The sequence below is a fragment of the Amblyomma americanum genome, chromosome 4 (assembly GCF_052857255.1).
Source record: "Amblyomma americanum isolate KBUSLIRL-KWMA chromosome 4, ASM5285725v1, whole genome shotgun sequence".
Lineage (NCBI taxonomy): Eukaryota > Metazoa > Arthropoda > Arachnida > Ixodida > Ixodidae > Amblyomma > Amblyomma americanum.
The window spans coordinates 190,393,689-190,417,498 of NC_135500.1; the positions used below are offsets into that span (position 1 = coordinate 190,393,689).

Below are 23,810 nucleotides of genomic sequence, written 5' to 3' on the forward strand. Positions count from 1 at the left end.
ATTTCGATGGAGGCGAAATGCATAGAGCCCCGTGTACTGTGAGATGTCAGGGTACGATGAAGAACGCCAGATGACCGAAATTATTCGAAGCCCTTGACTATGCGACACCCCTCTTAGCCTGAGTCGCATAGGGACGTTAAACCCTCTTAAACCAAACCAAACCAAACATTTCAACAGTTACCGAAAAGTTTAGTTCGCTTTGCTTTCAAAGCAAAATAATATTCAATAGCATTTGTTTGAATGGCCGCAAATTTCCGTACAGCTACTAAAGCACACAACATGACAAACGCTAGTTTAAAGCGTCAACAACAACGGCGGCAAAAACCGCGAAGCCAGTGTAGAGGCACACCAGCCAGGAGGCAGTCTCCGGAGCTGTTAGCGGAAAGTAGCGACGCTTTATTAGAGAGGCCAGCGGACGGAGGCGTTGATATTAGGCTCGTCCACAAACTGGACACTGCAGTATCCGACCGACGCGGAGCGGGTAACTTCAAGCTCCATAATTAATAGGATGTTGTCTTTCTGCTTGAAGAGCACCCCAGGAACGTACAGCGTCTTCTGCGGGCCGGCGGGGGTCCAGTAGCGGCCCAGGTTGAAGCCGTTGAGGAAAGCAACGCCCTGAAAAATGGACGAGACCATTGTAACCACATGCATGGTAACTATTCCACGAAATGGAAAAGTGGCACTTGTTTTTTTAGTTTTTTTTTATCAGCAGCAGTTGCTCAAGCATGCGGCGGAGCGAAAGCGCTCTCCAGCTTGTACTTCTACCTTCATTTATTGCGACCAGTTTAAATCGCGAAGAGATCAACTATGTCATGGCGTCGCCGAGCAAGCAAGTGAACACGTTAAGGTAGCAGTCGCACGGGTTCAAAAAATTTTGACGCACCGCAGTCACCGACGGAAGCAAGCAGCTAAGTAAAGTCACATCGCAGGCGACCCGTTTTGTATGAAACAATCTCGTTTTATCAGGTTGATTTCCATCTTGCTGTGCGCTACACTCGCAGTGTGTCTCGTGAAAAATATTTGAACTGATCTTAAAACGCCCACCGTCAACACTGTCTTTTTTGTTTGGCTAACCGAATAGTTGTGCGTGATGGTACGCTAGTATACAGTGCGCAGGAAAAAGCTTGCAACAAGTGACCGAAGGCCAGAGCGAGGAACTCTCGATATGAGGCGCTGCTATACATTACGGAAATACCCAATGCGAGCTGGCTGGGCAGTTCCGACTTTTTGGAGATGGGTGGCGGGGCTGTGACGGACTGGCATCTTTTGCGAAACTACTAGAGGAGCGGCCCACTCCACACAGTGTAAGGTCCCGTGTGAGACTGGTTTCTGGAATGTTCCAAGAATTCCCAGTGATGAAAATATAATGCAATCCTTGTACCGCTGTGGACCGGTACTGTCTGTATCAGAATAGTGAGCAGACAATCGTGGGGAAATGAAAGACTCATGATGACACACAAATGAAAGAAGGCAACAGTCAACGAAACCAAGGAAAGCATAGTGAAATGTTTCTTATATTTTTTAGTTTTTAGTGCTAATCGATAGTAAATTATTAGTGTAATTACTTTATGGCTGAACGATAATTGGTTAGAAACAGAAGAACAAGCAACCCCGTGCCATCGGTGAGATTCGAACCCACGACCTCCTAATTTTGCGCACGGTGCTCTACCATATTACCCGCCGCGGCGGCTCAGTGGTTAGGGCGCTCGACTACTGATCCGGAGTTCCCGGGTTCGAACCCGACCGCGGCGGCTGCGTTTTTATGGAGGAAAAACGCTAAGGCGCCCGTGTGCTGTGCGATGTCAGTGCACGTTAAAGATCCCCAGGTGGTCGAAATTATTCCGGAGCCCTCCACTACGGCACCTCTTCTTCCTTTCTTCTTTCACTCCCTCCTTTATCCCTTCCCTTACGGCGCGGTTCAGGTGTCCAACGATATATGAGACAGATACTGCGCCATTCCTTTCCCCAAAAACCAATTATATATGCTCTACCATATCAGCTATGGCGGCGGCTGTTAAATCTTCAGCTCTCGGGGGTATTTATGTAGCGCGTAACATGACCTTAAGAGGGCGCACCAGCGCCACCCTCGTTCATAGCGGACGAGGGTGGCGCATTTTGCTAGGAAGTCGTCGACGTACCGAACGATTCCTATGATCCACCAGTGCTATGCAAACAGGAGAATTTGAATGAAACACTCAGACATCGAACTGGCTGCCTTGAGCTCAAATTCGTCTTAGAACTTATAGACCACGGTTCACTGCGCTTTCTGGATTTATGCCCTGATTTCTCTCTTGACACACTTGTTAGATGCACAAGCCACGAGTTATCAAGAGTTCCTCTCTTCTAGGCCCAACCACTCAAAGACGGTAAGGACAGGAACTGCGGGGAAAGCGTCGCAATCTGCTCTAAACAAGTGGTGTCAACATCAGATGGAGCAAGGCTTCCAGTGGCAGAACATTAGGTTTGCGTAAGCAGGATTCCCTATGATTATGATTTGAGGTGCAGTGGAAACCCTTGTGCTGAATATTAACCGGGTATGAGACACCGAAGCAGCAAAGAATGACAAGAATTTTGCGGCTGCTCCGTACTTCCATAGACTGACCCACAACCTTATGAAGATTGGTAAGCGGCACAGCGTCCGGATCATTTGTGTGGCGCCTAGTAAGGTGAGAAAGCATGTGCGTGCGAGCCAATGGGCAAAATAAAAAATCAAATTTCGAGACCCCGCACCAAACAAAATAACATCAATGCGTTCAAAGAGCTGCGTATCGCATTTCCCTGTCTTGTGGAAATTATTACACAGGACAGCAAGCAGAGGCCCCTGGAACCAACTTTCCGATGGACTGCAAATATTGTAAAAGAAAGCAACAAAAAAAAAACGCTCGGTCCAATCAGAAGCTTCATGCTGTGCAGGCGCTTTAAAAAAAATGTGGCCAAGATTACTCATGAGGCATTAGAAGCATAGGCCATACGAGAATCTGGTAAGCAATGCGTCGATCAGCACGGCATCTGTAGCACTATCGAAGAAAAAAGTGTTTTTGCGCGACGCAGTAGGAAGGTAAAAAAAAATATATAAGAAGGTTCTTATATCCTTAAATTCTTTGGTATAAAAACGCCCGGAGTTTCAAATAAACATTTTAGTTGTCAGCGCACCTTCGTCCTCATCTGTTTGTTCCTTCTTTGGTTTATGGGGGTCCGAAAGCGACTTAGGCTATGACGGACGCCGTAGTGGAGGGCTCCGGGTAATTCGAACATCTGGGATTCTTTAGCGTGCACTGACATCGCACAGTACACGGGCCCCTAGAATTTCGACTCCATCGAATTTCGGCCCCCCGGCCGGGATCGAAACCGCGTCTTTCGGGTCAGCAGCCGAGCGCTATAACCACCAACCAAGCCGCCGCGGGGGCTTTGTTCCTTCTTTTTCTGTTTTTTTTTCTTCGCTGCTGCGGTATGCAAAAAAAAAAAATCTGTACATTTCTGTGGAATGAAGAATACAAACAGATGCATAATTGATTATGCCATGTGCAAATAATTCCACAGCTTGTTCATCGATACTACACTGTACTACGACCCATACTTTCAATCTCCTCTCTCTCTCTCTCTGTCTCTCTCTCTCTCTTTTGGCAGTGAGCTCGTAAAAGAGCTGTCCTCTCCTTTCGTGCAAACGAAGCGGAAGGTAGGGGTTCATTTTTCACGCGGCTAAGAACACCAGGACAGTGCCACAAAAGATGTCATGGTTTGGAGAGGCGCAAGAAACAGCTAGCAGTAATCGTTTAGGGTACTTTTGTGATCAAACTATGTCGAGAGCTAGGTTTTTCTTTTCATACTTGACGCAAGTTGATCAGGCATTCGCGCGCATAGATATGTATACTTTCAAATTTCGCCGCAAGCAAGCCATTAGGCTGCTAGCTATTACGCCCTGCAACAAGAAAATGAGCTGCAAAGAAAGTTGTGTGACGTGGCAGAACCACTTGCCACGCAGGCCACTTTGCGTGCATTGGCGGTAGCTGTAGTCACCTTCGTCCAGTGGCTCAGCCGTAGGAAGCTGTCGCGCGCTGTCTGGCTCTCGGGAAGCGCGAAGGTGGTCGCGTACACCGACAGCCCGTCGTTATGAACGTGGACAGATCTGCCGCCCTGGCGGTGAATTTTCTCAAGCGCTCCGGCATCTCGCAGCCAGTTGCCTTTGGACAGGTCTAAAGGCATCATCTTCCAATCGGTCAGGGTCCGCTCATCCAAGGTCACATTCTCCACAATACCCTGCAATACGGATGCAGGGCACGACACACGTGGTTGAGCTTTGCTGGGTGTTTAAATATGGTTAAGTGAGGCGTTAAATCGTAAAAGTATGGCAGGTTAAACGCAGAGCAGTGAGTCATCGTGAAAAAGAAAAAAATGGCGGTAACGTTAAGGGACAGAAAGAAAGAAGAGTAGATTAGGCTGGGAGGGGGGGGGGGGGGGGAGGTTAATTACTGATACCGTAGCTGAAATCACGAAGAGTAATTGAACCCAGGTCATACATGCAAATCGAAGGCTAAGCAATGTGCGGTCTGTTCGAGTAACAAAGGGTATACCAAGGGTATGCAAGTGCACCAGGCGCCAAAAAAACAAGTGAGGAAAAAACAAGATAAACATATTTGTATAAAAAAGCCACCGTCGGTGCAGGACGGAGATAATTGGATTTTGATGGGAGATGCCTTTGTATTAAAGTGAACGTAGGTTGGATCATGATGATGGTGCTGGTGATGATGACGATTATGGTGATGATGACGATTATGGACTCGCGCACACACTAACCTTGGGGTCAGCGATAAAATCCCCGTAGTTAATTCGGCCTTGGTTCTCCACCAGTATCGACAGTGTCTGCTGTGCCTTGGCCTCAATAAAAACTTCAAAAACACCATCCGTCCGGGAAACAATGCCTCTGAAGGTCTGAAAGCGAAACAGCATGACCACAAATGTTTACTAACGCACTGGGCACTGTTTCCACTGAGCGCGCAACTGAATACAGAGTGGTGAAGCGATAAGGTCAGGTTATTAAACTAGCGCATCCGGGCAGGCTTGATAGGATTGGACTAATCGGCGCTTGCATTAAGCAGACCCACAAGGCAAACGTTTCCCAATGTTTGTTAGCCGACCGAGGCGAAGGCACTAGACGTTCCTAGAGCGCTCAGGCAATGCGTTCCGGAGAAGAATAAGTGGAATCTAATTGCAGATTGCGAAGTAAATTACTGAGTGCCGTCTACTCTTTTCTTCGGCAGCATTGTGTGTGATATGTAAGAAACGTACCTTACGCGGCTGCACATCCACCCAAGAAGCGCCTGTGACGTTCAAAGGCTGTGGTGTGATGATGTGTTTCGAATTGCGTCAGCAAGTGACCCTCAGAGCACTCCAGATTAACCTTGTGCTCTCTATACTCTCCAGCCACAGTAAACTAATTCGCAGCGTCAACATATTTGTACTCCTTCTCCATAAAGTGTTCGAAGATACATCGACATTGTGAATCATATTTACATATTTTACCGCTAGGGTCAAATTTATTGCCCCAGCAGTGCGTTGTAAAAGTAAAAAATAAAAATAAACTACAGTCAGTATAGCTGAAAATCATATTCAACTTGCTCCGGAATGTATATGTGAGCTGAAGCATAGCGAAGGAGTTTATTAACATTAATGGCGGTCATATCGGTAAAAAGATGTTGCAGTAAACGGAAGACCGAGAAAGGAAGAATTAAAAAAATTAACATTTTGCATCACACTTTTCGATGTCAACCTTATGACGATGATCAATGAAAAGAGAACTGTGTTACGGACTTGAAACAAAACATTCGCGTGGATTGTCGTGATCTGTCTTGTGAAGATTTAGGCGACAAATCTTTCAACATGGGCCGCCGCGGTGGCTAAGCGGTTATGATGCTCAGCTGCTGACCCGAAAGACGCGGGTTCGATCCTGGCCGCGGTGGCCGAACTTCGATGGAGGTGAAATGTAAGAGGCCCGCGCACTGTGCGAATTGAAAAAAAAAATGGTTTTGGGGGAAATGAAACGGCGCAGTATCTATCTCACATATTGGCGGACACCTGAACCACGCCGCAAGGGAAGGGATAAAGGAGGGATTGAGAGAACATAGGAAGAGGTGCCGTAGTGGAGGGCTCCGCACCACCTGGGGATCTTTAACGTGCACTGGCATCGCATAGCATACGGGCGCCTTTTGGGTTTCGCCTCCATCGAAACGCGGCCGCCGCGGTCGGGTTCGAACCCTGGTACTCCGGATCAGTAGCCGAGCGCCCTAACAACTAAGCCACAACGGCGGAGGTACTGTGCGATGTCAGCGCACGTTACGCACAAATGTAGCCCCTGCGGACTATGAAAGACAGTAAGGCCTACGAATATCACCGCTATTATTGATTAAGTAATATACATTTTATAAGTGGTTAACGATTTAAAGTACTCATTGGAATAGTTATTAACCCTTAAAAACTGGCAACTTTTATTTTTAGTTGGTATTAATAATAAAAACGTTCCTATGAAGCCAATTCGCACAGGTGTGGAGTATCTTGGAGCCATTCTGCCTTTACATTAATGGCCTCGTTAACATCAGCAGTAAAGTTCGTCATCTATGTCGACGATATCACTATGCTTCTTACTGACTCAAATCCAGTTGACGTAATTAAACCCGCGAACCAAGCAATCAAGAATTCACTGAATATAAATATAAAAGATAGCAAAGAAGTTTTCTTTAGACCCAAAAAACGTAAACTTCACCAGCTACCCACTTTAAAACTGAACGATTAAGTTCATGTTTCGGTGGTTAAATGCCCTGGTGCGTTCTTTGAGGAGCACATGATACGGAGCTAGCACGTAGAGGCTATGGCAAGAAAAGTTTTCTGGCGTTTCATGTACTGTTTCAAAGTTATGATTCTCTCTATCCAGTGTCAACCGCTGTCATCAATCATGCGGCCTTACTACAGTTTCAAATATGTATATACTGCACATTCTAAAAAAGAAAGCAATCAGTAAGATCATAAATATGTAATTTGACAGTCACACATAAGCCTTTTTTACCGAGCTAAATTTTCTTTCTCTTCCGGACACCTACACAGACAACTTGTTAGGACGTTACGAAGCCAGTCTGAACGGACATAATTTCGAACTTAGTAATGTTGTTACCTTAAATTTAAAAAGAAATATTTGCACTACTTGACGTGTGGTAAACTGGAAAATTCCACCATTACGGAAAAATTACGGACTTGAAATGCCGCGTCATCTTCTATCTTACACTTTAGCAAATACACGTAGTCTTTTCTCTGTTTAGGTGCACCTGCTTTGAATCTGCTTTTTTGCACCTTAGATTTCGTTAGGCCGCCATATTTGTTTATATTTCACACATTTGTCGCCTCCTTCATGCACTTTATAGAGTGCATGAAGTGTTATGCATTGTAGTTCCTATTCTTTTACATGTGTACCGCAGCGGTGGCCTAGTGGTTTGAGCATCCGCCTCGCATGCAGGAGCTGCGGGATTTCATCCCCAGTGCCGCCGGGCACCCACCGGTCATACAATGGGAAGAAGCTTTTCCCCGGCCTGGTGCTCGGCTTATTTAGGGTGAAAAGGCTTGGTAAATCGGTATTTGACCCCACATTGAGTAAAAGAAAATACCTAGTGCCATGGTGCTCTTTGGCCACAGATGACCTTGCGCCATAAAAGCCCATCAACATCATCGTCACCTTTTACATGCATATAATTGCTCAGTGTCTTCATTGCACTGCGCTATTTCACTAGTTTTCTCTGAACTTTCAATGCGTTCATATTCATATTTCATAATTCTGTATTTGTAACCTAATTCAAGTTGTAATGCTTGCTGGATACCATGGTGTCATGTAATAAAGGGTAGTGAACCTAAACAAGCCCTTTTAGAGGCTTTTCATACACGGCCCTAAGCACTCTGATGTTGGAATAGAGATTTTATTTCATTTCATCAGTTTCGTTTAAGGTAGAGCAATCGAATATATGGCTTTCTAGGGCCGCATGCCCAGATGCACCATTCCAATACAAGATAGCAAAAAAAAACTAAAAACAACGCTTACGCTTGTCAGCAGCATCCGCAACTAGTCTTTATCGTCACCTGTAGCGTCTATATTCCCTCTTCCTTTAGTTTTAAGCAAGCAACAACGAAGCCCAAAGAAGCGGGTAAAACTAGCGATGACAGACACAAGCTAGGAGCTGCGAACAACAAGGCACGGCTTAACAAGGAAGAAAGCCTGTGTGAGCAAGAAAATTAAGGTGCATATTATTGTTTGCAGCCGACGGTGTACATACATCGTCTAGGTAGACGTAGCCGCGGTCTCTAACACCGTGAAGTTTCAACAGCGAAGGCGCCGGCGGCTGAAAACTGAGCCGTGTTTCGTACAGCATGTAGCCGTAACCCTGGGAGAAAACAAAAAGAAGTTATGCACTCAACGCGTTGCGCAGTAATGATGCTATGCGGATAATTTATCACACCGCTGCTGAAGAAAGCAGTTTCAGTATTAACCGTCCGCAGGGATGTTCGCATAGCGAATCGACTATTTTAGTTTTGAGCGATAAGCTGTTTAGAAACGCTTATTTGTTGATGCGAAACATTCTATCATTGCTGGCACACGACTACGCTAATTTACGCTGTTGTTCACTTCAAAAAAGTCTCTAAGATATAGGACAGCTGTAGTCAGCACAATGCCAGCAAGAGTGCTCGGCGGCAGCACAACATTTCGGCCTTAGCGGCGAAAGTTGGCTGCGCCCACAAACTTAATTTGTCTTCATGAGACAAAAAGGGCTACGATAACATTTGAACGCCTCGCCTGTCGCCTAGAGCGAACGCGCGACGCTACTCGAATTTTCTCATTTTGATTTCTGGCTCGTCGCGTCTTGGCGTCATGCCCATGGGGCTGTTCGACCACACAGATAAAACAGCCCCAAGATCATGATACCAAATTACCGGGATGCCTCCTGCAGGAAAACTCATAACCATTGTTGTTGCTGGTAGTGTGGTGTTCTTTTTTAACATTGTTGGTGTCGTCCAGTTTTTGTCGAAATTAGTATCATTAATTATATGCTTTGATGTTTTTGTTGTTTCTGCTGTCTTTCTTCCAGAATACTGAGCGGTGGCCAATGCGCTTCTGTCCACAGGAATCTCTGCCACGATTTGCGGCTGATATCAAATTCGAACTCGTATATCATATCCTAAACCCGGAGCAGTTTGCACAATTTTCAATCCTTTTGAATATCGAGCGGTTCTGGATAGCAATGCAACTAAAGCCATGCACAAAGCCGCTGTCGACAAGTCCTTACGTGGCCAACTCTCTCGAAAGTCAGCGGGTAGGGCGACTTCACAGACAGATTGCGCATCAGTTGTCGCATCTCCTTGAGGCCGAACATCTGCAAGGTGAGGCACCTTTTTACTTCCAGCGAGCTTTCATCTAGATCCGTCAGTTGTTAACAGGTAAAGGGAAAAATATGCAAAGCTTACGCGTTTTAAGGCCAACTTTCCGAGGGCCATCTTCTGCTTTGGCGCTGGAATCGGTCTCTTCGCTCGATCCGGGAAGAACTGGAAGAGACAGAGGCAGCATGCGAGAGCCATGTAACGACTAGCGGCCTCGTACCATCGACTAGTGGATTACTGGAAGTCATCCCAAGGTAGGCGGACAATAACAAACGCTCAGGGACGTGGTGATAATAACCACACACAGCAGAAAGGTTTCTATATATGTGAAATTTGGCGCGTGAACATGCCCTAACAGTACTCGTTCGCTGGATGCATGGGGACTGACAACTGAACAGCTGAAAAAAAAAGTGAAGGAAAATATGCACGGCAAACACATTCGTAAGCATTCATCGAGCATGTTTCTTTTTTTTTCGCCCCAGTACCCTTCGCGCAGTTAATTTGCCGTAGTAAAAATGAATCTGACCAGAATGCACGAGGTGCATTATGAAAAGTTTCTCGATGTTTCTCAGAAAATTACAGCAAAGATTCCATCGAGCCCCTCCCCCCCCCCCCCCCCCCCCCCCCGCTTTTTTTTTCTTTGCACCTACCTCAGCGATGACGTCACGAATTGCCTTTAACTTAGGCGTGGCGTCGCCAGCTTCGTTGATCGGTGCATCGTAGTCATAGCTGGTGGGTTGAGGCCGGAATCCGTTTTCCAGGTTGGCTGTACGTTTCCGTAGACGTGAGATCAGTAGCGTCATATATTTGTATTAAGTAATTACTTGCTATAGTCTCCATCAAAATCAACGCGTGTTATGTAGAGCAGCCATTCGACTAAACGTGATCGACAGCCCTCAAATACCAATGTTGGCGCTATGTAAACACGCAGCAGTCAGCTGGCCACGTTAAGCCTCGCATCTAGGCATGCCGCCCCTTGGCCTCCCGAAGAACAGCGTCTCCCGACGCACTGGAAGTGCCTGAATCGTCCCTACGTATTTTTGTTATACTAAGCTTGCTGCTTGCGGATATCTTGCTGAACTGCTCACGTTATCTAGAGTTGAAAAATATATATTCCGAAGCAATCTGCAAGTTTTATGTAAAAAAACTGACATATGAGCGATAATTATTCTAGGAATGACCTGATCCTTTAGAGATTAAGTTGGACCATGCTTGTCGCTAAAGCTTGTAGAAACCTACGTTTGGCAGTAATGCGGAATGTCAAACCATACTTTCTGTATATTTTTACTGTACTCTCTTTTAGCAGGTAAAAATACAGGCAAGTATTTCTGATAGAAGCATAAGAACGAGAAGGGACTTTTGTTTTACGCATTCCTGCCCGTTCAGCCGTGCTTAAGAAACTCCAACTACAAAAGCAGGTTATGTTATACCAGAGGGTGTACCTACAGCGGCATAAAAGCTAATTAATTTCATTTGGTAGTAGGAGGTTCACGAGTACGCTTCGCTTCCCGCCGCCCTGGTGTTGCTCCTGTTTTCACATTAAAGAAAAAACTAAATGAAAACGTAAAATTAGGGAACGAAGGAAGGAGCAAGGAAAAAGTGACTCTTACCGCCAGTTTTGAATCCAAAATTTGTTCCACCGTGAAACATGTACCTGCAGTGCGAAGATTGAACATATTTCGACCGAATTCTCTTTTAATCTTGGTAGCCAAGAAAATGAATTAATACGAACAAAAAAACTCAGCCCATGGCAAGGACATGAGCTAACAAAAATTACTTCACACCTCGGCTTCACGCTGCAGCTTCAAGGATACAGTCGCGCTGTAACTCACGAGTCCGAATGTAAGGGGCTCTACTTCCGAGTTGCCTCGCAGTTATCACAGGAACAGCATCCACACATCCAGGCCCAGCGCCAAAATCCTAAGACATTATTCGTTACAACGCGCCAGCCGATGTCAAAGGAGAGTCCTGCCCCAAAAAAATTCCACCAGCGTAACGACCCGCTTTCTAGGCCTGTGTCCGTACTACTCGCAAGAAATGAATTGCATGCATAGGGAAAACGCCTAACTGTTTCAGTGTGCTTACACTCGCAGCTGCTGAGAATATGCATGGAACGAGCACGGTGGCTACAATTCCGCGATGAAAATGCGTATGTATGTATGTATGTATGTATGTATGTATGTATGTATGTATGTATGTATGTATGTATGTATGTATGTATGTATGTATGTATGTATGTATGTATGTATGTATGTATGTATGTATGTATGTATGTATGTATGTATGTATGTATGTATGTATGTATGTATGTATGTATGTATGTATGTATGTATGTATGTATGTATGTATGTATGTATGTATGTATGTATGTATGGACACTAACTACCTGATGTGTTGGCAATAGTAGAAACCATTACAAGCTGCTGATGCTTTTATCAGAAGCGACGTCCCTTCCCGTATGGTTTTTACCTCCCTTCCCTTCAAGCAATGGGAATTATCCGCTCCGGTGACTCACTTCTCACAAGCCAAAAAGAATTATCCGCTGTGATGACGTTACTCCCCTCCAGCCAATAGGCGAATTTCATGACCGACGACACATTTTTTTTTCCCCCGATGAGGCACACGCACGTAATGGCCGTACGGACCGTTGTGGGCTTCATGAGAGCGCTAGGACACATATCAGATTGGAGTTTCACATCAAGAGGTCTTTGTCTAGCAGCGGATTTAACTGGGATGACAATGACAGTGACGAAGAAGGAGAAATAGAAGAGCGGGGAAAGAGAACAAGTGGAGAATAGAGAAAAATAGAAAACAACATGAAAGGACAAGGATAAGGAGAAGAAAGAGAAAGAGGAGAAGGCAAACGGGGGGGGGGGGGGGGGGGATCTGCGATGTGCAATAAGCTTTTAAGATAGCCCCTAACTATCCCCTTTATCAAGGCTGCGTCTTCCTTGTTTTCGGTGCTTTACTTTCGCTCCCGGCATTGTACGCCTGCCGTGGCTCCTGATGCTAGACTAGTCGCAAGAACTTGGCCAGAGACTTTTCTTTCGCACCTGCTTTTTAAGAATGCACCGGCACGAAACCTCCGCTGGCAAGTACCGCGAAGGACGTCTAGGGTAGAAAGAAACGCAGGAACGCGCTGACAACACTGGCGCAGGGACCCTTCCGGCAAAGTCTATTCTTCCGGAAGGGAAATAGTACTGACAGGTTGAAGGAGGCCTTCATGGCGAGCACGGTGCGGATCCTGCGTGCCAGGAGGGAGGCGTTGACCACGTGGTGCTGCTCGCCCCAGTGGTCCAGCCAGCCCGTGTACATCTCGGAGTTTATGAGCGGTCCCGCCTTCTGGTGGCGACGCTTGCGAGCAAACGGACCCCTGGGATCCACGCCTGCACTCGCGCACGCAAGATGGCGCCGTGTGCGTTACTTCGCATCCGCACTGCTGCCCTAATTCAGGGCGCTCCACCTGACGCCGTGGCTCAGTGGCTGCGCAGCCGCGTTGCTTAATATACAGGGCGTTTCACCTAGGACATTACACAATTTTTAAAAGTAGGCTTTTTGAGTTAGAAGAGCGCTTTAGCGGTGTAGTACATCACAAACAAGCTAAGATGTGCTAACTAGCAAGCTGGCTAACTAATATTGAATAGTTAACTTTTTTAACTCTCACTGTTAGGCTCCTTAATTAGTGAGCGGCCTGTAGCCGACCGTAAGCAATAACCATATCAGTTTAGAATTTCGAAAACATGGTTACCCTTGCCGCTATGGCCCAACAAATTTCGGCTATTTCGACGAGTTACGTGCACTGGAGGGCTTGCCTTAATTGCCTGCAATCTTCTCGACAAAACGTGTATTTTGGTGCGATGTCGCCAAAATTTTTTAGTCCACATTGCCGAGGGTAACCATGTTTTTTAAATTCTAAAATCTGATATAGATACTACTTACAGTGGACTACACGCCTCGCATTATAAGGAGCCTAAGAGTAATAGTTAAATGTTAACTATCCAATATTGGTAAACAAGCCTGCTAATTAGCTCATCTTAGCTGTGTTCTGATGTACTACACCGCTGACAATGCTATGCCAAAAAAAGCGCTCTTCTAACTTAAAAATTCCATTTTTAAAAATTGTGCAAAATCTTAGGTGAAACACCCCGTATACGAGCATCTCAGCAACCGCGGCGGGCTCCTTTCGAGGGGGTTAAATGAGAAAATGCCTTGTGCTGAGATTCTGATGAACGTCAGGTAACAAAATCTGGTTTCTTTGTGAACGGCGGGGACGAAACACGACAGGAATCGTACCGTCCTGTCGTCTTTTGCTTTAATAATAATAATAATAATAATAATTGATTTTTGGGCAAAGGAAATGGCGCAGTATCTGTCTCATATATATCGTTGGACACCTGAACCGCGCCGTAAGGGAAGGGATAAGGGAAGGAGTGAAAGAAGAAAGGGAGGAGGTGCCGTAGTGGAGGGCTCCGGAATAATTTCGACCACCTGGGGATCTTTAACATGCACTAACATCGCACAGCACACGGGCGCCTTAGCGTTTTGCCTCCATAAAAACGCAGCCGCCGCGGTCGGGTTCGAACCCGGGAACTCCGGATCAGTAGTCGAGCGCCCTAACCACTGAGCCACCGCGGCGGGTTCTTTTGCTTTCGCCGCTTTTGTTTTTCGCGGTGTCAGTGCAAAGAAGCCAGATGCCACATGAAGTAGATCCCTTTCTTGCTTTCTTTAGAGGACACCAAAGGGCTGAAATTAAGCCGGAGCATTGCCCAGGCGTATCTTTGGTGCCTAGAAATTCATCAATCAGTCAGTAAACAAGCAATGAAATAAAGCACAAAACTTACGCAAATTAGCCTGGTTGTGCGTACGTACCGGATTAAATCAATTCGTGTTCAGCGTTTTATACTGACAGCGACAACAGGCAAGCAGATAGGAAGGCTGGGAGACAAAGAGTTCAAATGGAAGCTGTTTGTCGAGCAAACCTGCGCTATACGTATCTTACGCACAACTTGAAGGTCGAGACGTCACGCATCTGTGCGTGGCATGCATGCAGCGAAATTGAGCTCGCGCTGTTAAGTCGCTGTAAATTTTCTTTTACGCCGAAGCTGTTAGAGGCCCACTTGACGCGTGAGCGGTGGGGTCGTTGGCGTGAACATCACGTGGTCACGTGTCATCACCGTCACATGACCGCAGTCAGGCGGGATCATGTCAAGTGCGCGACTGTGACGTCACCCTAACGTGACTGTCGCGCCATGTGAATCGCGTTGTACAACTTTTGGTGCACACTCTTCAGTTAAACTAATACATCAAAAGCTTTAAATCGTAAAAGCATAAAGAGGTGCACTGGCCAAGCATAATGAGAAAGCAAAATCGTAGATGCATTTTTTTTTAAAGTTCAGTCAAGCTTAATTTCAGCACAGCTCCGTACATTTTTAATGCCCTCTTATCACTATTCCCAGCATTAAAAGCTGCTCTTATATTTGGTGCACGATATTCAGCAAGCTCGTAGTGAATAGAACAAAGGGAAAAAAAAGCCGTGCCAAAGTGCAACCCGCCGGCTCGACGCTCACCGGTGCCGAAGTCGACCGTGGTGAGTGTTCCTTGCACGGCGCCGCACTTGAGCATGTTGTCATTGTCGACGTCCACCGTGAAGAGCGTCACGTCTCGCCCCAGCTGCGCCCACGCTAGGTCCCGAAGGTGCGCCATGTAGGCCGAGTCGCACGCGCTGAAGCTGCCGTACTCGTTCTCCACCTGCAAAAGAGAGGGCGCTCGCGGGAATCATCTACATGCTAAAGAAACGGGAGTTTCAAGAAACTAATCAAAGACAAACAAGGCCAGATCAACAGCAAATTCAAGCCCTTATCAGCGACTGTGTTTGCAGCACCGCTGTAACTGTGTTACATGCAAAGATACCACCTCCACGACCAGCAACAAAACCGTTAGCCAGCTTCGTAGAATTTCAGAATAGTTGCTAGCACATTTATTCAAAACTGCTGCACGTCTCTCAAAAAACTTTTAATTAAAATATTTCAATCTGTCACGTACTAATTTGCTCTGTCGTTCATTATTTCTTTTTTTTTTTTGCAGACAGGGCGTTACACTGGATTGTGGAGAGATATATGCATGCATGCCTACCTGTACCATGATGATTGGTCCCCCGTTGTTGATAAGAAGTGGTCTCACTTTCTCGTACACCTTTTTCAAATAACGGTCCGCGTAGAAAAGGTATTCTGCGGTAAAGTGCAAAACAACTAAGTGTAAAGAAATCTCTCTCTTTACAGCAGACGAGTGCTCGCCACAGTTAAAAGCCCTCGCCGGGTAAGAAAACTCAAACCAACTGATGGTCAATCTTGTCCGGCTTTGCTAGCAAATGGCAGTGTTTCCAGAGCGTATAAGCATTTTGTGCATGGGATTCAAATTCAGTTTCCTCCGCTTTGGGTACCCTGCGTGCAGGCGTCGCATCAACGCGCTTATTTTTTTTTTGTTCTGTTTGATTTTGACGTCCGTTGAGTAGGTAAAGTACGCCGTCCACAGACTCCAGCGGTCCTCAAAACACTACGTGCTAGTCCTATGCAACGCTTCCCCCCCCCCCCCCCCCTCTTCTCACTAGCTCTTTTTAGTTAAGCACTTCCACTCATGCCACCTGTAGAGACCCTGGCAATATTTACACACACCGTTCAAAACGCTTGCTCACAGGGCTTTTAGGAACACGTCCGGAATAACTGCGGCGCAGTTCCTCCGCAGCATAGCGCTACCCGCGAGGCGCGAGTGCGCGTGCGCAGAAAGTCCCCGCCAGAGAGCGCCACGTGACCGTGAGCTGCGCGCGCGTCTGCCACGTAGGGACCAATCAGCACGCACGCAGGGGTTCCCAGTGGAAGCGGATCACGGTGTCCAGCTATAACTCCCTATTAGAAACTATTAGAATAAGCTGACGCCATCGGTTAGGGGCCTAGGAGAATAACGGGGGGTCAGTGTGCAGACGCAGGACAATAACGCCCTTCCGGCCAGTTACCGAAGGAAGGAACTTCTGTAGGCAGGAGTGGGTGGTACAATGAAGAATACGAACAAGAAAAATAAAAAATGCCTAACAAGAAATACACGTAGTACAGGTAAAAATACGTTGCATTTAACATAATCTCACATATCTTAAATATATTTTAGAGGGCAATATATAGATTGTCCGACAGGCTGTTTCCTTATTTTTCCTGGCTGTGTTCAGATAATGTCCGGCTCCATCCAAATGCGGTTTGAAATGAAAATTGGTTTTTGGGTAGAGGAAATGGCGCAGTATCTGTCTCACATATCGGGACACCTGAACAGGGCGGACGCCATAATGGAAGGGATAAAGGAGTTGATGGATGGAAAAACTATATTTCTGTCAGCACGCATGTGCGGACGATTCCCTGCTAGATGGCCACCAACCAATGGCTGACGGCGACCTGGGTGGCCCACTCCACGGCCCTGGTCTGGACGACCGGGTCTCAGCTGGCCAACATGGCCAGCTGAGAGAAGGATCATGCATAATATCCCCTGGTGGCGGCGCTATGCTACAGCTCCATATATATATGGTCATATGTTGCCAGTTCCTGACAGCATTTGCATTCCGGCAGAACATCCGGATAGATTTTGTTTAACACGTATGGGTTAAAAAAAGATCTCGTCTGCAATCTTCGCCAGACACATTCCTGCGCCTGCACCAATCGCTTGTCCGGGGGCGGGTAAATTCTCCGCTCAAGTTTGTAATGGTTAGTAATGTCGTGAAAGGACACCAGCCCATCTCTCTCGTGGACCTCCCCGGAACGTCCGGCTCACCTGCTCGGCTGACGAAACCTCGAGCATTCATGTGAGCCGGCTCGTTCCCAAGGTTCCCAGAGTGTACCGGTACCCAGACAATTTCCATCTCCGTAGTCCCTCGCCCCTTGGCCCGATTTAGGAATCGTGCCGCTGTGATAGGTATTCTGCCCCTCGCCAAATTTCGGATGGCTGTTTTTGAGTCGATGAAAATCAGGTCAGCTTTAGTACTAGCTATAGCTAGCGCTACGCCGCCTCCTCTGCAGTTTCTGAGGAGCGGGTTTTGATTGATCCAGAGGCCACCAAGCGACCCCGCCGCTCCTCCACCGCAACTGCAAATGCGTCCTTGTCCTTATACCCGGCGACATCTACGTAGACTTCCCCGTTGTACTTGTACTTAGCATGTAAAGCTCTGGCTCTTGCCTTCCTGCGGTCCTCGTGATGCATCGGATGCATATTTTTGAGCAAAGGTTTTATGTTGAAGATCCCCAGGGGGTCGAAATTATTCCGCAGCCCTCCACTACGGCCACCTCTTTCTTTTTCACTCCCTCCTTTATCCCTTCCCTTACAGTGCGGTTCGGGTGCCCATATAGAAGTGAGACAGATACCACGCCATTTACTTTCCTCAAAAACGAAACCAATTTCTATTTGTGTTAGTTTCAGGTACCCACTTTTGTCCATGGTGCGAAGCCGAATAGACGTGCCATTCCTTAGGAGCCAGTACGGAAGCCCTCCCTGAAAGGAAAAATATCTGTTGTGGACAATATTTCCCGGTAGTTATTCGTGCTCCTTTTGTAAAGAAACAGGAAGCAATGTACTGATGTTATCCAAAGAGGCATGATTCTGTCAGAGGTTATCATAGATGGATAGCTGTAAGGGACAGATATTTACTAGTTAAAAAGGTTTTCCGTAAGCTTTTGTATTGTTATTTGCAGAGTTAGCCTTTCCATAATTTGTTTTCTCTCACACTAGTTGATAGCTTTAGTGCGGACAACACACTTGTGAGCGCTGCGCTATCCTAAGTATGATTTCATGCCCTTTAAGCTATTCATATCACAGAAACAGTGAGCAATTGCGCTATGAAAGGCACTATAGGTGAAGCGTGACAAAAAATGCAGTTGACAGGGAAAAAAAAACTTCTTTCTATTTGAGTCGCTGCGTGCACCACGCTACGAGAGCTCACGCTAGCTGCATCATGAAATCAGTCGAACGGAGCTCGAAGATGGAAATGTACAGTGCAAATAAAGACGAGGACGCAAGAAAGACACATGGAACACACGAGCGTGTGTTCCATGTGTCTTTCTTGTGTCCTCGTCTTTATTTGCGCTGTACATTTCCATCATGAATCACCAACATGCCCAGACTGCCACCTCAGGAGCTCGAAGGACCAGTGCAATGAATGCTTCGCTTGTTTGAACAATCAACGCAATGCCACCGGGATTTCTTGTCTCCTGCAACGTGAATAAATCTCCCCGCAGCGCAGCCCTCGAAACTCGTAAGGAGTCTCTAAGCGTTCGACTACTGATCCGGAGTTCCCGGGTTCGAACCCGACCGCGGCGGCTGCGTTTTTATGGAGGAAAAACGCTAAGGCGCCTGCGTGCTATGCGATGTCAGTGCACGTTAAAGATCCCCAGGTGGTCGAAATTATTCCGGAGCCCTCCACTACGGCACCTCCTTCTCCCTTTCTTCTTTCACTCTTTCCTTTATCCCTTCCCTTACGGCGCGGTTCGGGTGTCCAACGATATATGAGACAGATACTGCGCCATTTCCTTTCCCCCAAAAACCAATTATTATAAGTCTCTAAGCGCCACTTACGAAGTCGCGCTCGGCGCAGATATACGGTCCAGGCCGGAGGATGACCATGAGGCCCAGCCTGTGGGCGATCCCCAGGAAGCGGACAATGTCCTGCTGCCCTCCGAATTCGAAGCGACCTTCCTCGGGTTCGTGGCTGCTCCATTCGACGTAACTGTGCAAAACAGATGTCCGTGCGTAAACGTCGCTAATTATGTGAGTGCAGGAAAAGGTGCTCATCACTGCCCTCCGCACGTTCATCGCAACAGTGCCTTGAAGTGTGAGGCCCGGGATCTCTACGGTCTGGTACAGGCGGTAGCGCGAGAGGCACACATCTTAAACACAGGCATCCTTGGTTAGGCTTTGCCCGGAACGCGTATTGGAGAGCGACAGTTGTCTGTCGACGTGCCTGAATTAATTTATTCTAAGGGATTTTCTTCTTCAGCTTGCCAAGAGAGACCGCTACCATAGAAAGGTGCATTCTATCGGATACAGTGCATGGCTTTATGCTACAAGGTTTGTCTGGAAACTAAGAATACACCGCTCACAACACGATGAGTTAGAAAGATGGTTGAGAGGCGGGAGCACAGTTCTAAATCTGAACCCTCAGCTTCCCTCTTGTTTATTTACAGTGCTCCACCAGCGCATGACCGAGTAGCACACTTTACAAATACCTGCGCTGATCCAGACTCCCACCAAATGCGGGTTGCGAGCCGCGATGAGCTTTCTGCACTCACGTAAGATGCGAACCACCGGCGGCTATTTACACTGAATTCTGCTCTTTATGGTGATGTTAAGAATCTATAGAATGTGGTAAGACCGTGCCGTGAATTCGAGAGTAGCAGAGCCAATGTTAACATGACGAGAAAGCCATAGAGAGCCCTCTGTTGTCACTGATGACTTTCTTTGGCAAATGGAAGTTGGAATTCTTTCGATTAGGCAGGTGACGATGGAGAATATTGCAAGAACTCGAAGTTCGTTCCCAACGGCATAATAATTAACGCTGCTGCATACTGAAAAACCTTGCATCGGTTACAGCAGTGCATTTCAGGCAAACGGAATGGACTGCTGACAAGTAGCGCACGCGTGGTTCATGACAGCGCCCGGGCTCGTACCACACACGCCATCATCTGGCAAGGTTCAAACGGAGGATTTTCAAGCACGCCCGCGTTGCCCACACCTGGCGCCACTGGTTTGTTCATTTGAAGTAGCATCTCGCTAGAAAGCTATTCGCCGGTAATGAGTTCAAAAGAAGAGTCATGACGTAGGCTCTAAACACGAATACGCCTACATGGGAGTAGAAAAGGAGTAAGTTGTCCCCTTTTATAAAAAGGAGTGCATTGTAGAGGACAGTTTACTTCCTTTTTAATCCTTTCTGTTTAGAGTGTAGTTTACACGGTATAGGCGGAAAACTTATATGACCACGGCACCTAAAAACTGATTCGCAAGCTGGACGGTTGTTTGGACAATGGCAGCAAAATTGTGTAAAAATGAATAAATGAAAAACGGTTACTTTTAAATGAAAGCTTCGTAGAGTAAAAATATTCCACATACGTGGCGGTTTTTGTATCTTTACTATCCGGACACGCCTCGTAGCAATGAATCTTCCTAAGTACCCTGTCAGTGCATTCTGCGTGCACTACGGTGCCAGGGCTGTTGAAAACGTACGAAAATTCACGAGTCATAATGTCGCAGGCGAAGGTGGACACGGGACTCCGTACGTTTCGATCGCGTTCAGGCCGGCGGCTTGCATGGTCCTGAGGCGGTCTTCCCACAACTTCGGAAGAACCCTGAAGTAGTGGATGGCCCCGGACATTATTTGGACAGGCTTGCCCCGAATCAGGAAGGAGTTGCCGGAGAGATCGGCCGCGAAGGGAAAGTTCGCCTGGGAAGAGGAGTACTGCGTCAAACGCAAATTTGAGAGCAGACATGAAAATTTAGGATTTAACAAAAATCTGGAGAAAAACGTTCGAACACAGCTCTACCGTTTCTTATATCACGAAAAAAAATGGCAACTGAAGAGCTAAAAGCTTTCTTTCGCACAGCATATTCGGCCGAAGCTTAGAACCCAATGCTGCAAGCAGTCCGACCACTTCAGCTTCACTGGTAGTCTTGGTAGAAGCGTTATCAGCCGTCAGCTTTATCTGCTACGATGGCGTCGCTGTTCGCGCTAAACAGCACGTAGTTTGGCGGTGTATTTTTGGAACTACTGAGCAATTAATTTGAGATGACATTTGATTCCGACCATGTGATTTGTGGGGGCGAAAAGTGCTTGTTCGCTCGGTGACTTACGTTTGCTGAAGAACAAGTGAGCCTTATTTATTGAACTCGATAAAAAAGAACAAAGCGAACTTCAATAAACAAGATAAAACTTAGAAATTTGTTCAACATATCATAAGGGTCTTTCGCTTTCTAGCAAAACCCTTTTCTTTATCTTATTTTAGAACCGACAGCCAGTTAAATAAAAAGTCGAGCTGTACCTGATTTGCAGCCGAACTGCCCAACCTGAAATTCGTTTTTCCATTGCAAACATGTCGAGGTACCACATGAGAACTAGTAGCAGCCCCCTTCAGGAAGGTCTTATTTTATTGTCAGTGATCGAAGATCTTCGTTAACTCTTGTCACGTAAACTCTTGATTCATTTCAGAATTAGTTCGAATAGCACCTATTAGAAGTGTGCTATCAGAACGCAAATACCAGCTTCAGGCCTTATCGGCAGTTTTCTAGCAAGTGCTTGCAGACGTCATCCAACACCTTTCTGTCTTCATTTTGAATTCCAGATGGCAGCTGCGACATCGTTCGACCACTTTCGATACCGAAAAACGCGCAAAAAGGTTCAGGACGTCTAGCATGAAAATGGAAATTCTGAATAAGTGTACGTTCATGTACCAAAAAGAATGACTGTAGGAAAATAAAGACCAGCAGAGGACAAGTGTCTTGTCAAACAATGCGTGGTGCATCCTATTTCAGCTTGTTCTTGAAGACAAAGCACATTAAGTCCAGCAAACAAAGTAAATGCTTATGATTAATCGAGGCAAAGTTACGAGGGAATAAAGCCTGAAATGCGGAGTAGCAACTATACTGTATCACATCGGGACTTCTAACTCGGAAAGCAGCGCCAGATTTCTACCTTGCAATCTTGGAAATAAAACTTAAAAACAGAAGAACGAAGAGTCCTAATTGTCAACAGCCTAAGGCGTTGGAGCAGAGGAGACACTGCCCCAGCCCCTCCCCCTTTTTTTTTGCTTTGTTTTAGTATGTCGGCTGTCGTCGGACACAACTCAAGAAGGAAGCGGCAAAATGTCCCTCAAACGAGGTTCCCCAGGCAATAGCGCCGACCGAGACTCATGACGTTGTAGTTAGTCTTGTGAGACCTACTAGCGTGATATAGGAGGGAGTGTAGAATGAAAAGGGATTAACCATGGCTTAATCGAATTAATCCCAGCGTCATGACAATCGGTCGGTGTCGTTGGCAAGAGAGCCTCCTTTGAGGGGAATCTGCCACTTCTTTCTTCAGTTGTATGATCCGACTAAAGGAATCAGGACACTGTACACGTTTTGCCAAGTTCACTGCGTGGAATCATGCTACAAATAAAGCGCGCAAATAGTACTGTGCAACAAACAGAGCACCCTTATCCGTGCTGCAGACAGCATGTCATGGCCAAAACAGATTCCTAATAGAGGTCCGCAGCAGCAAGGAGAAAGCAAGGTGGTTCCTCGAAGCACAAACATGAATCAGGTGAGACACGCCGACCAACATTTCGACAAAGGGACTTGCCCAGACGAAGACAAAACCCCTTATTGAAAAGTTTGTCAGCTAACTGTGGCGTCCCTCTCTCGTCTTGCTCCGATTTTGCGCTCATGACGGAAGTGTAATTTTAATGAAACGCTTTCACCGCGAGCAGGGTTCGATGTGCAATAGTTCAGGAAAACATCCGCGAGGTTAACGCCACCACACAAGCGCGGCATGAGTACTCACGTATTTAGGCCTGGAGACGCCCGGTAAAACGAGGTAAATGAGGCAAATGCCGGCCAGGGCGCACAATAGCCACCTGCAGGCCCTGGCGGGTCGGCGCGCGAACGGCAGGCTGCTCTTCAGGTGTCGGTGCAGCTGCGCAAAGGGATGAGTCGAGTGCGTCCACCTATGGAGCGCGCTGTGTTCAGGTATTTCAAGGCAACCCTTCAGGCTGATTCCCAAGAACTTTAAATGATTTCTTCCACCTACACACCTACTGTCAAGGGTATGTGAACTGTAACCACTACTGTGCTAGAAGCTACAGACTTTTAGCTTACTGCACTTATCCTGGGCGACGCGGCAAGGATTCCAACCCGTGTCCTCGATCGTGCTCAGCAGTAGCACGCCTTAGCCTCTCAATCGCATAGTTATGTATTTCACTGCTACATCACCTCCCACAAAAACGCGTCCCTGTGTTTACGGTTGCCCATTGGTGGCCAGCTACCAGCACTGCCTGAGTCAACTATTGTCTCTACGTAAACTTCAGACTTGCCTACGACGATAATGGCACTGGCTGCACCTGACTGCGGCCAACTAGTACTCTCTTCTCAGACGTTATGTCGCAAATGCAAGTAGCCATTAGCATATCCTGCCGTTTAGCGTAGACGGGTTGAAGACCCTTGTCTGGAGGAGAGGACTGCGAGCTCTAGAGAATAGAGGTTCCGGCGGTGTACTTGCCGAAGTACGTTCCATTTTCGTTGCTTGTTTTTCTTCTGCTTCGTCTTTTCCGATCGGCGATATTCTCGCCACCGCGCGTGCGATGCGAGCGCTGCCTGGTGGCCTCTAGCGGGTCGTCGCCGTTTTATCA

General features: G+C 46.8%; 1 protein-coding gene across 1 annotated transcript; it reads right to left on the reverse strand.

Annotated features, from left to right (window-relative positions):
- Window positions 1-298: 298 nt before the first annotated feature.
- Window positions 299-23,049, reverse strand: LOC144130496 (beta-galactosidase-like). Its single transcript, XM_077664411.1, has 15 exons — window positions 22,967-23,049; window positions 20,709-20,872; window positions 19,012-19,162; window positions 17,868-17,931; window positions 15,541-15,635; window positions 14,976-15,156; window positions 12,614-12,794; window positions 11,019-11,062; window positions 10,059-10,174; window positions 9,496-9,573; window positions 9,318-9,404; window positions 8,310-8,417; window positions 4,795-4,929; window positions 4,018-4,257; window positions 299-615 (listed from the first exon to the last, which is right to left on the reverse strand). The coding sequence occupies exons 2-15, from the start codon at window positions 20,801-20,803 to the stop codon at window positions 400-402; spliced, it is 1,791 nt and encodes a 596-aa protein (XP_077520537.1). The 5' UTR covers window positions 20,804-20,872; window positions 22,967-23,049; the 3' UTR covers window positions 299-399.
- Between the last annotated feature and the right edge of the window lie 761 nt (window positions 23,050-23,810).

Bases quoted from the DNA above. Each gene is read 5' to 3' on its own strand.
- LOC144130496 (XM_077664411.1), bottom strand. From the start codon at position 20,803: ATGTCCGGGGCCATCCACTACTTCAGGGTTCTTCCGAAGTTGTGGGAA. The intron at 15,636-17,867 runs GTGGGTACCTGA...ACTTTACCGCAG, and splicing joins GCTTCGCACCATGGACAAAA to AATACCTTTTCTACGCGGAC. The intron at 11,063-12,613 runs GTCAGTACTATT...TTCGCACTGCAG, and splicing joins ATGAAGGCCTCCTTCAACCT to GTACATGTTTCACGGTGGAA.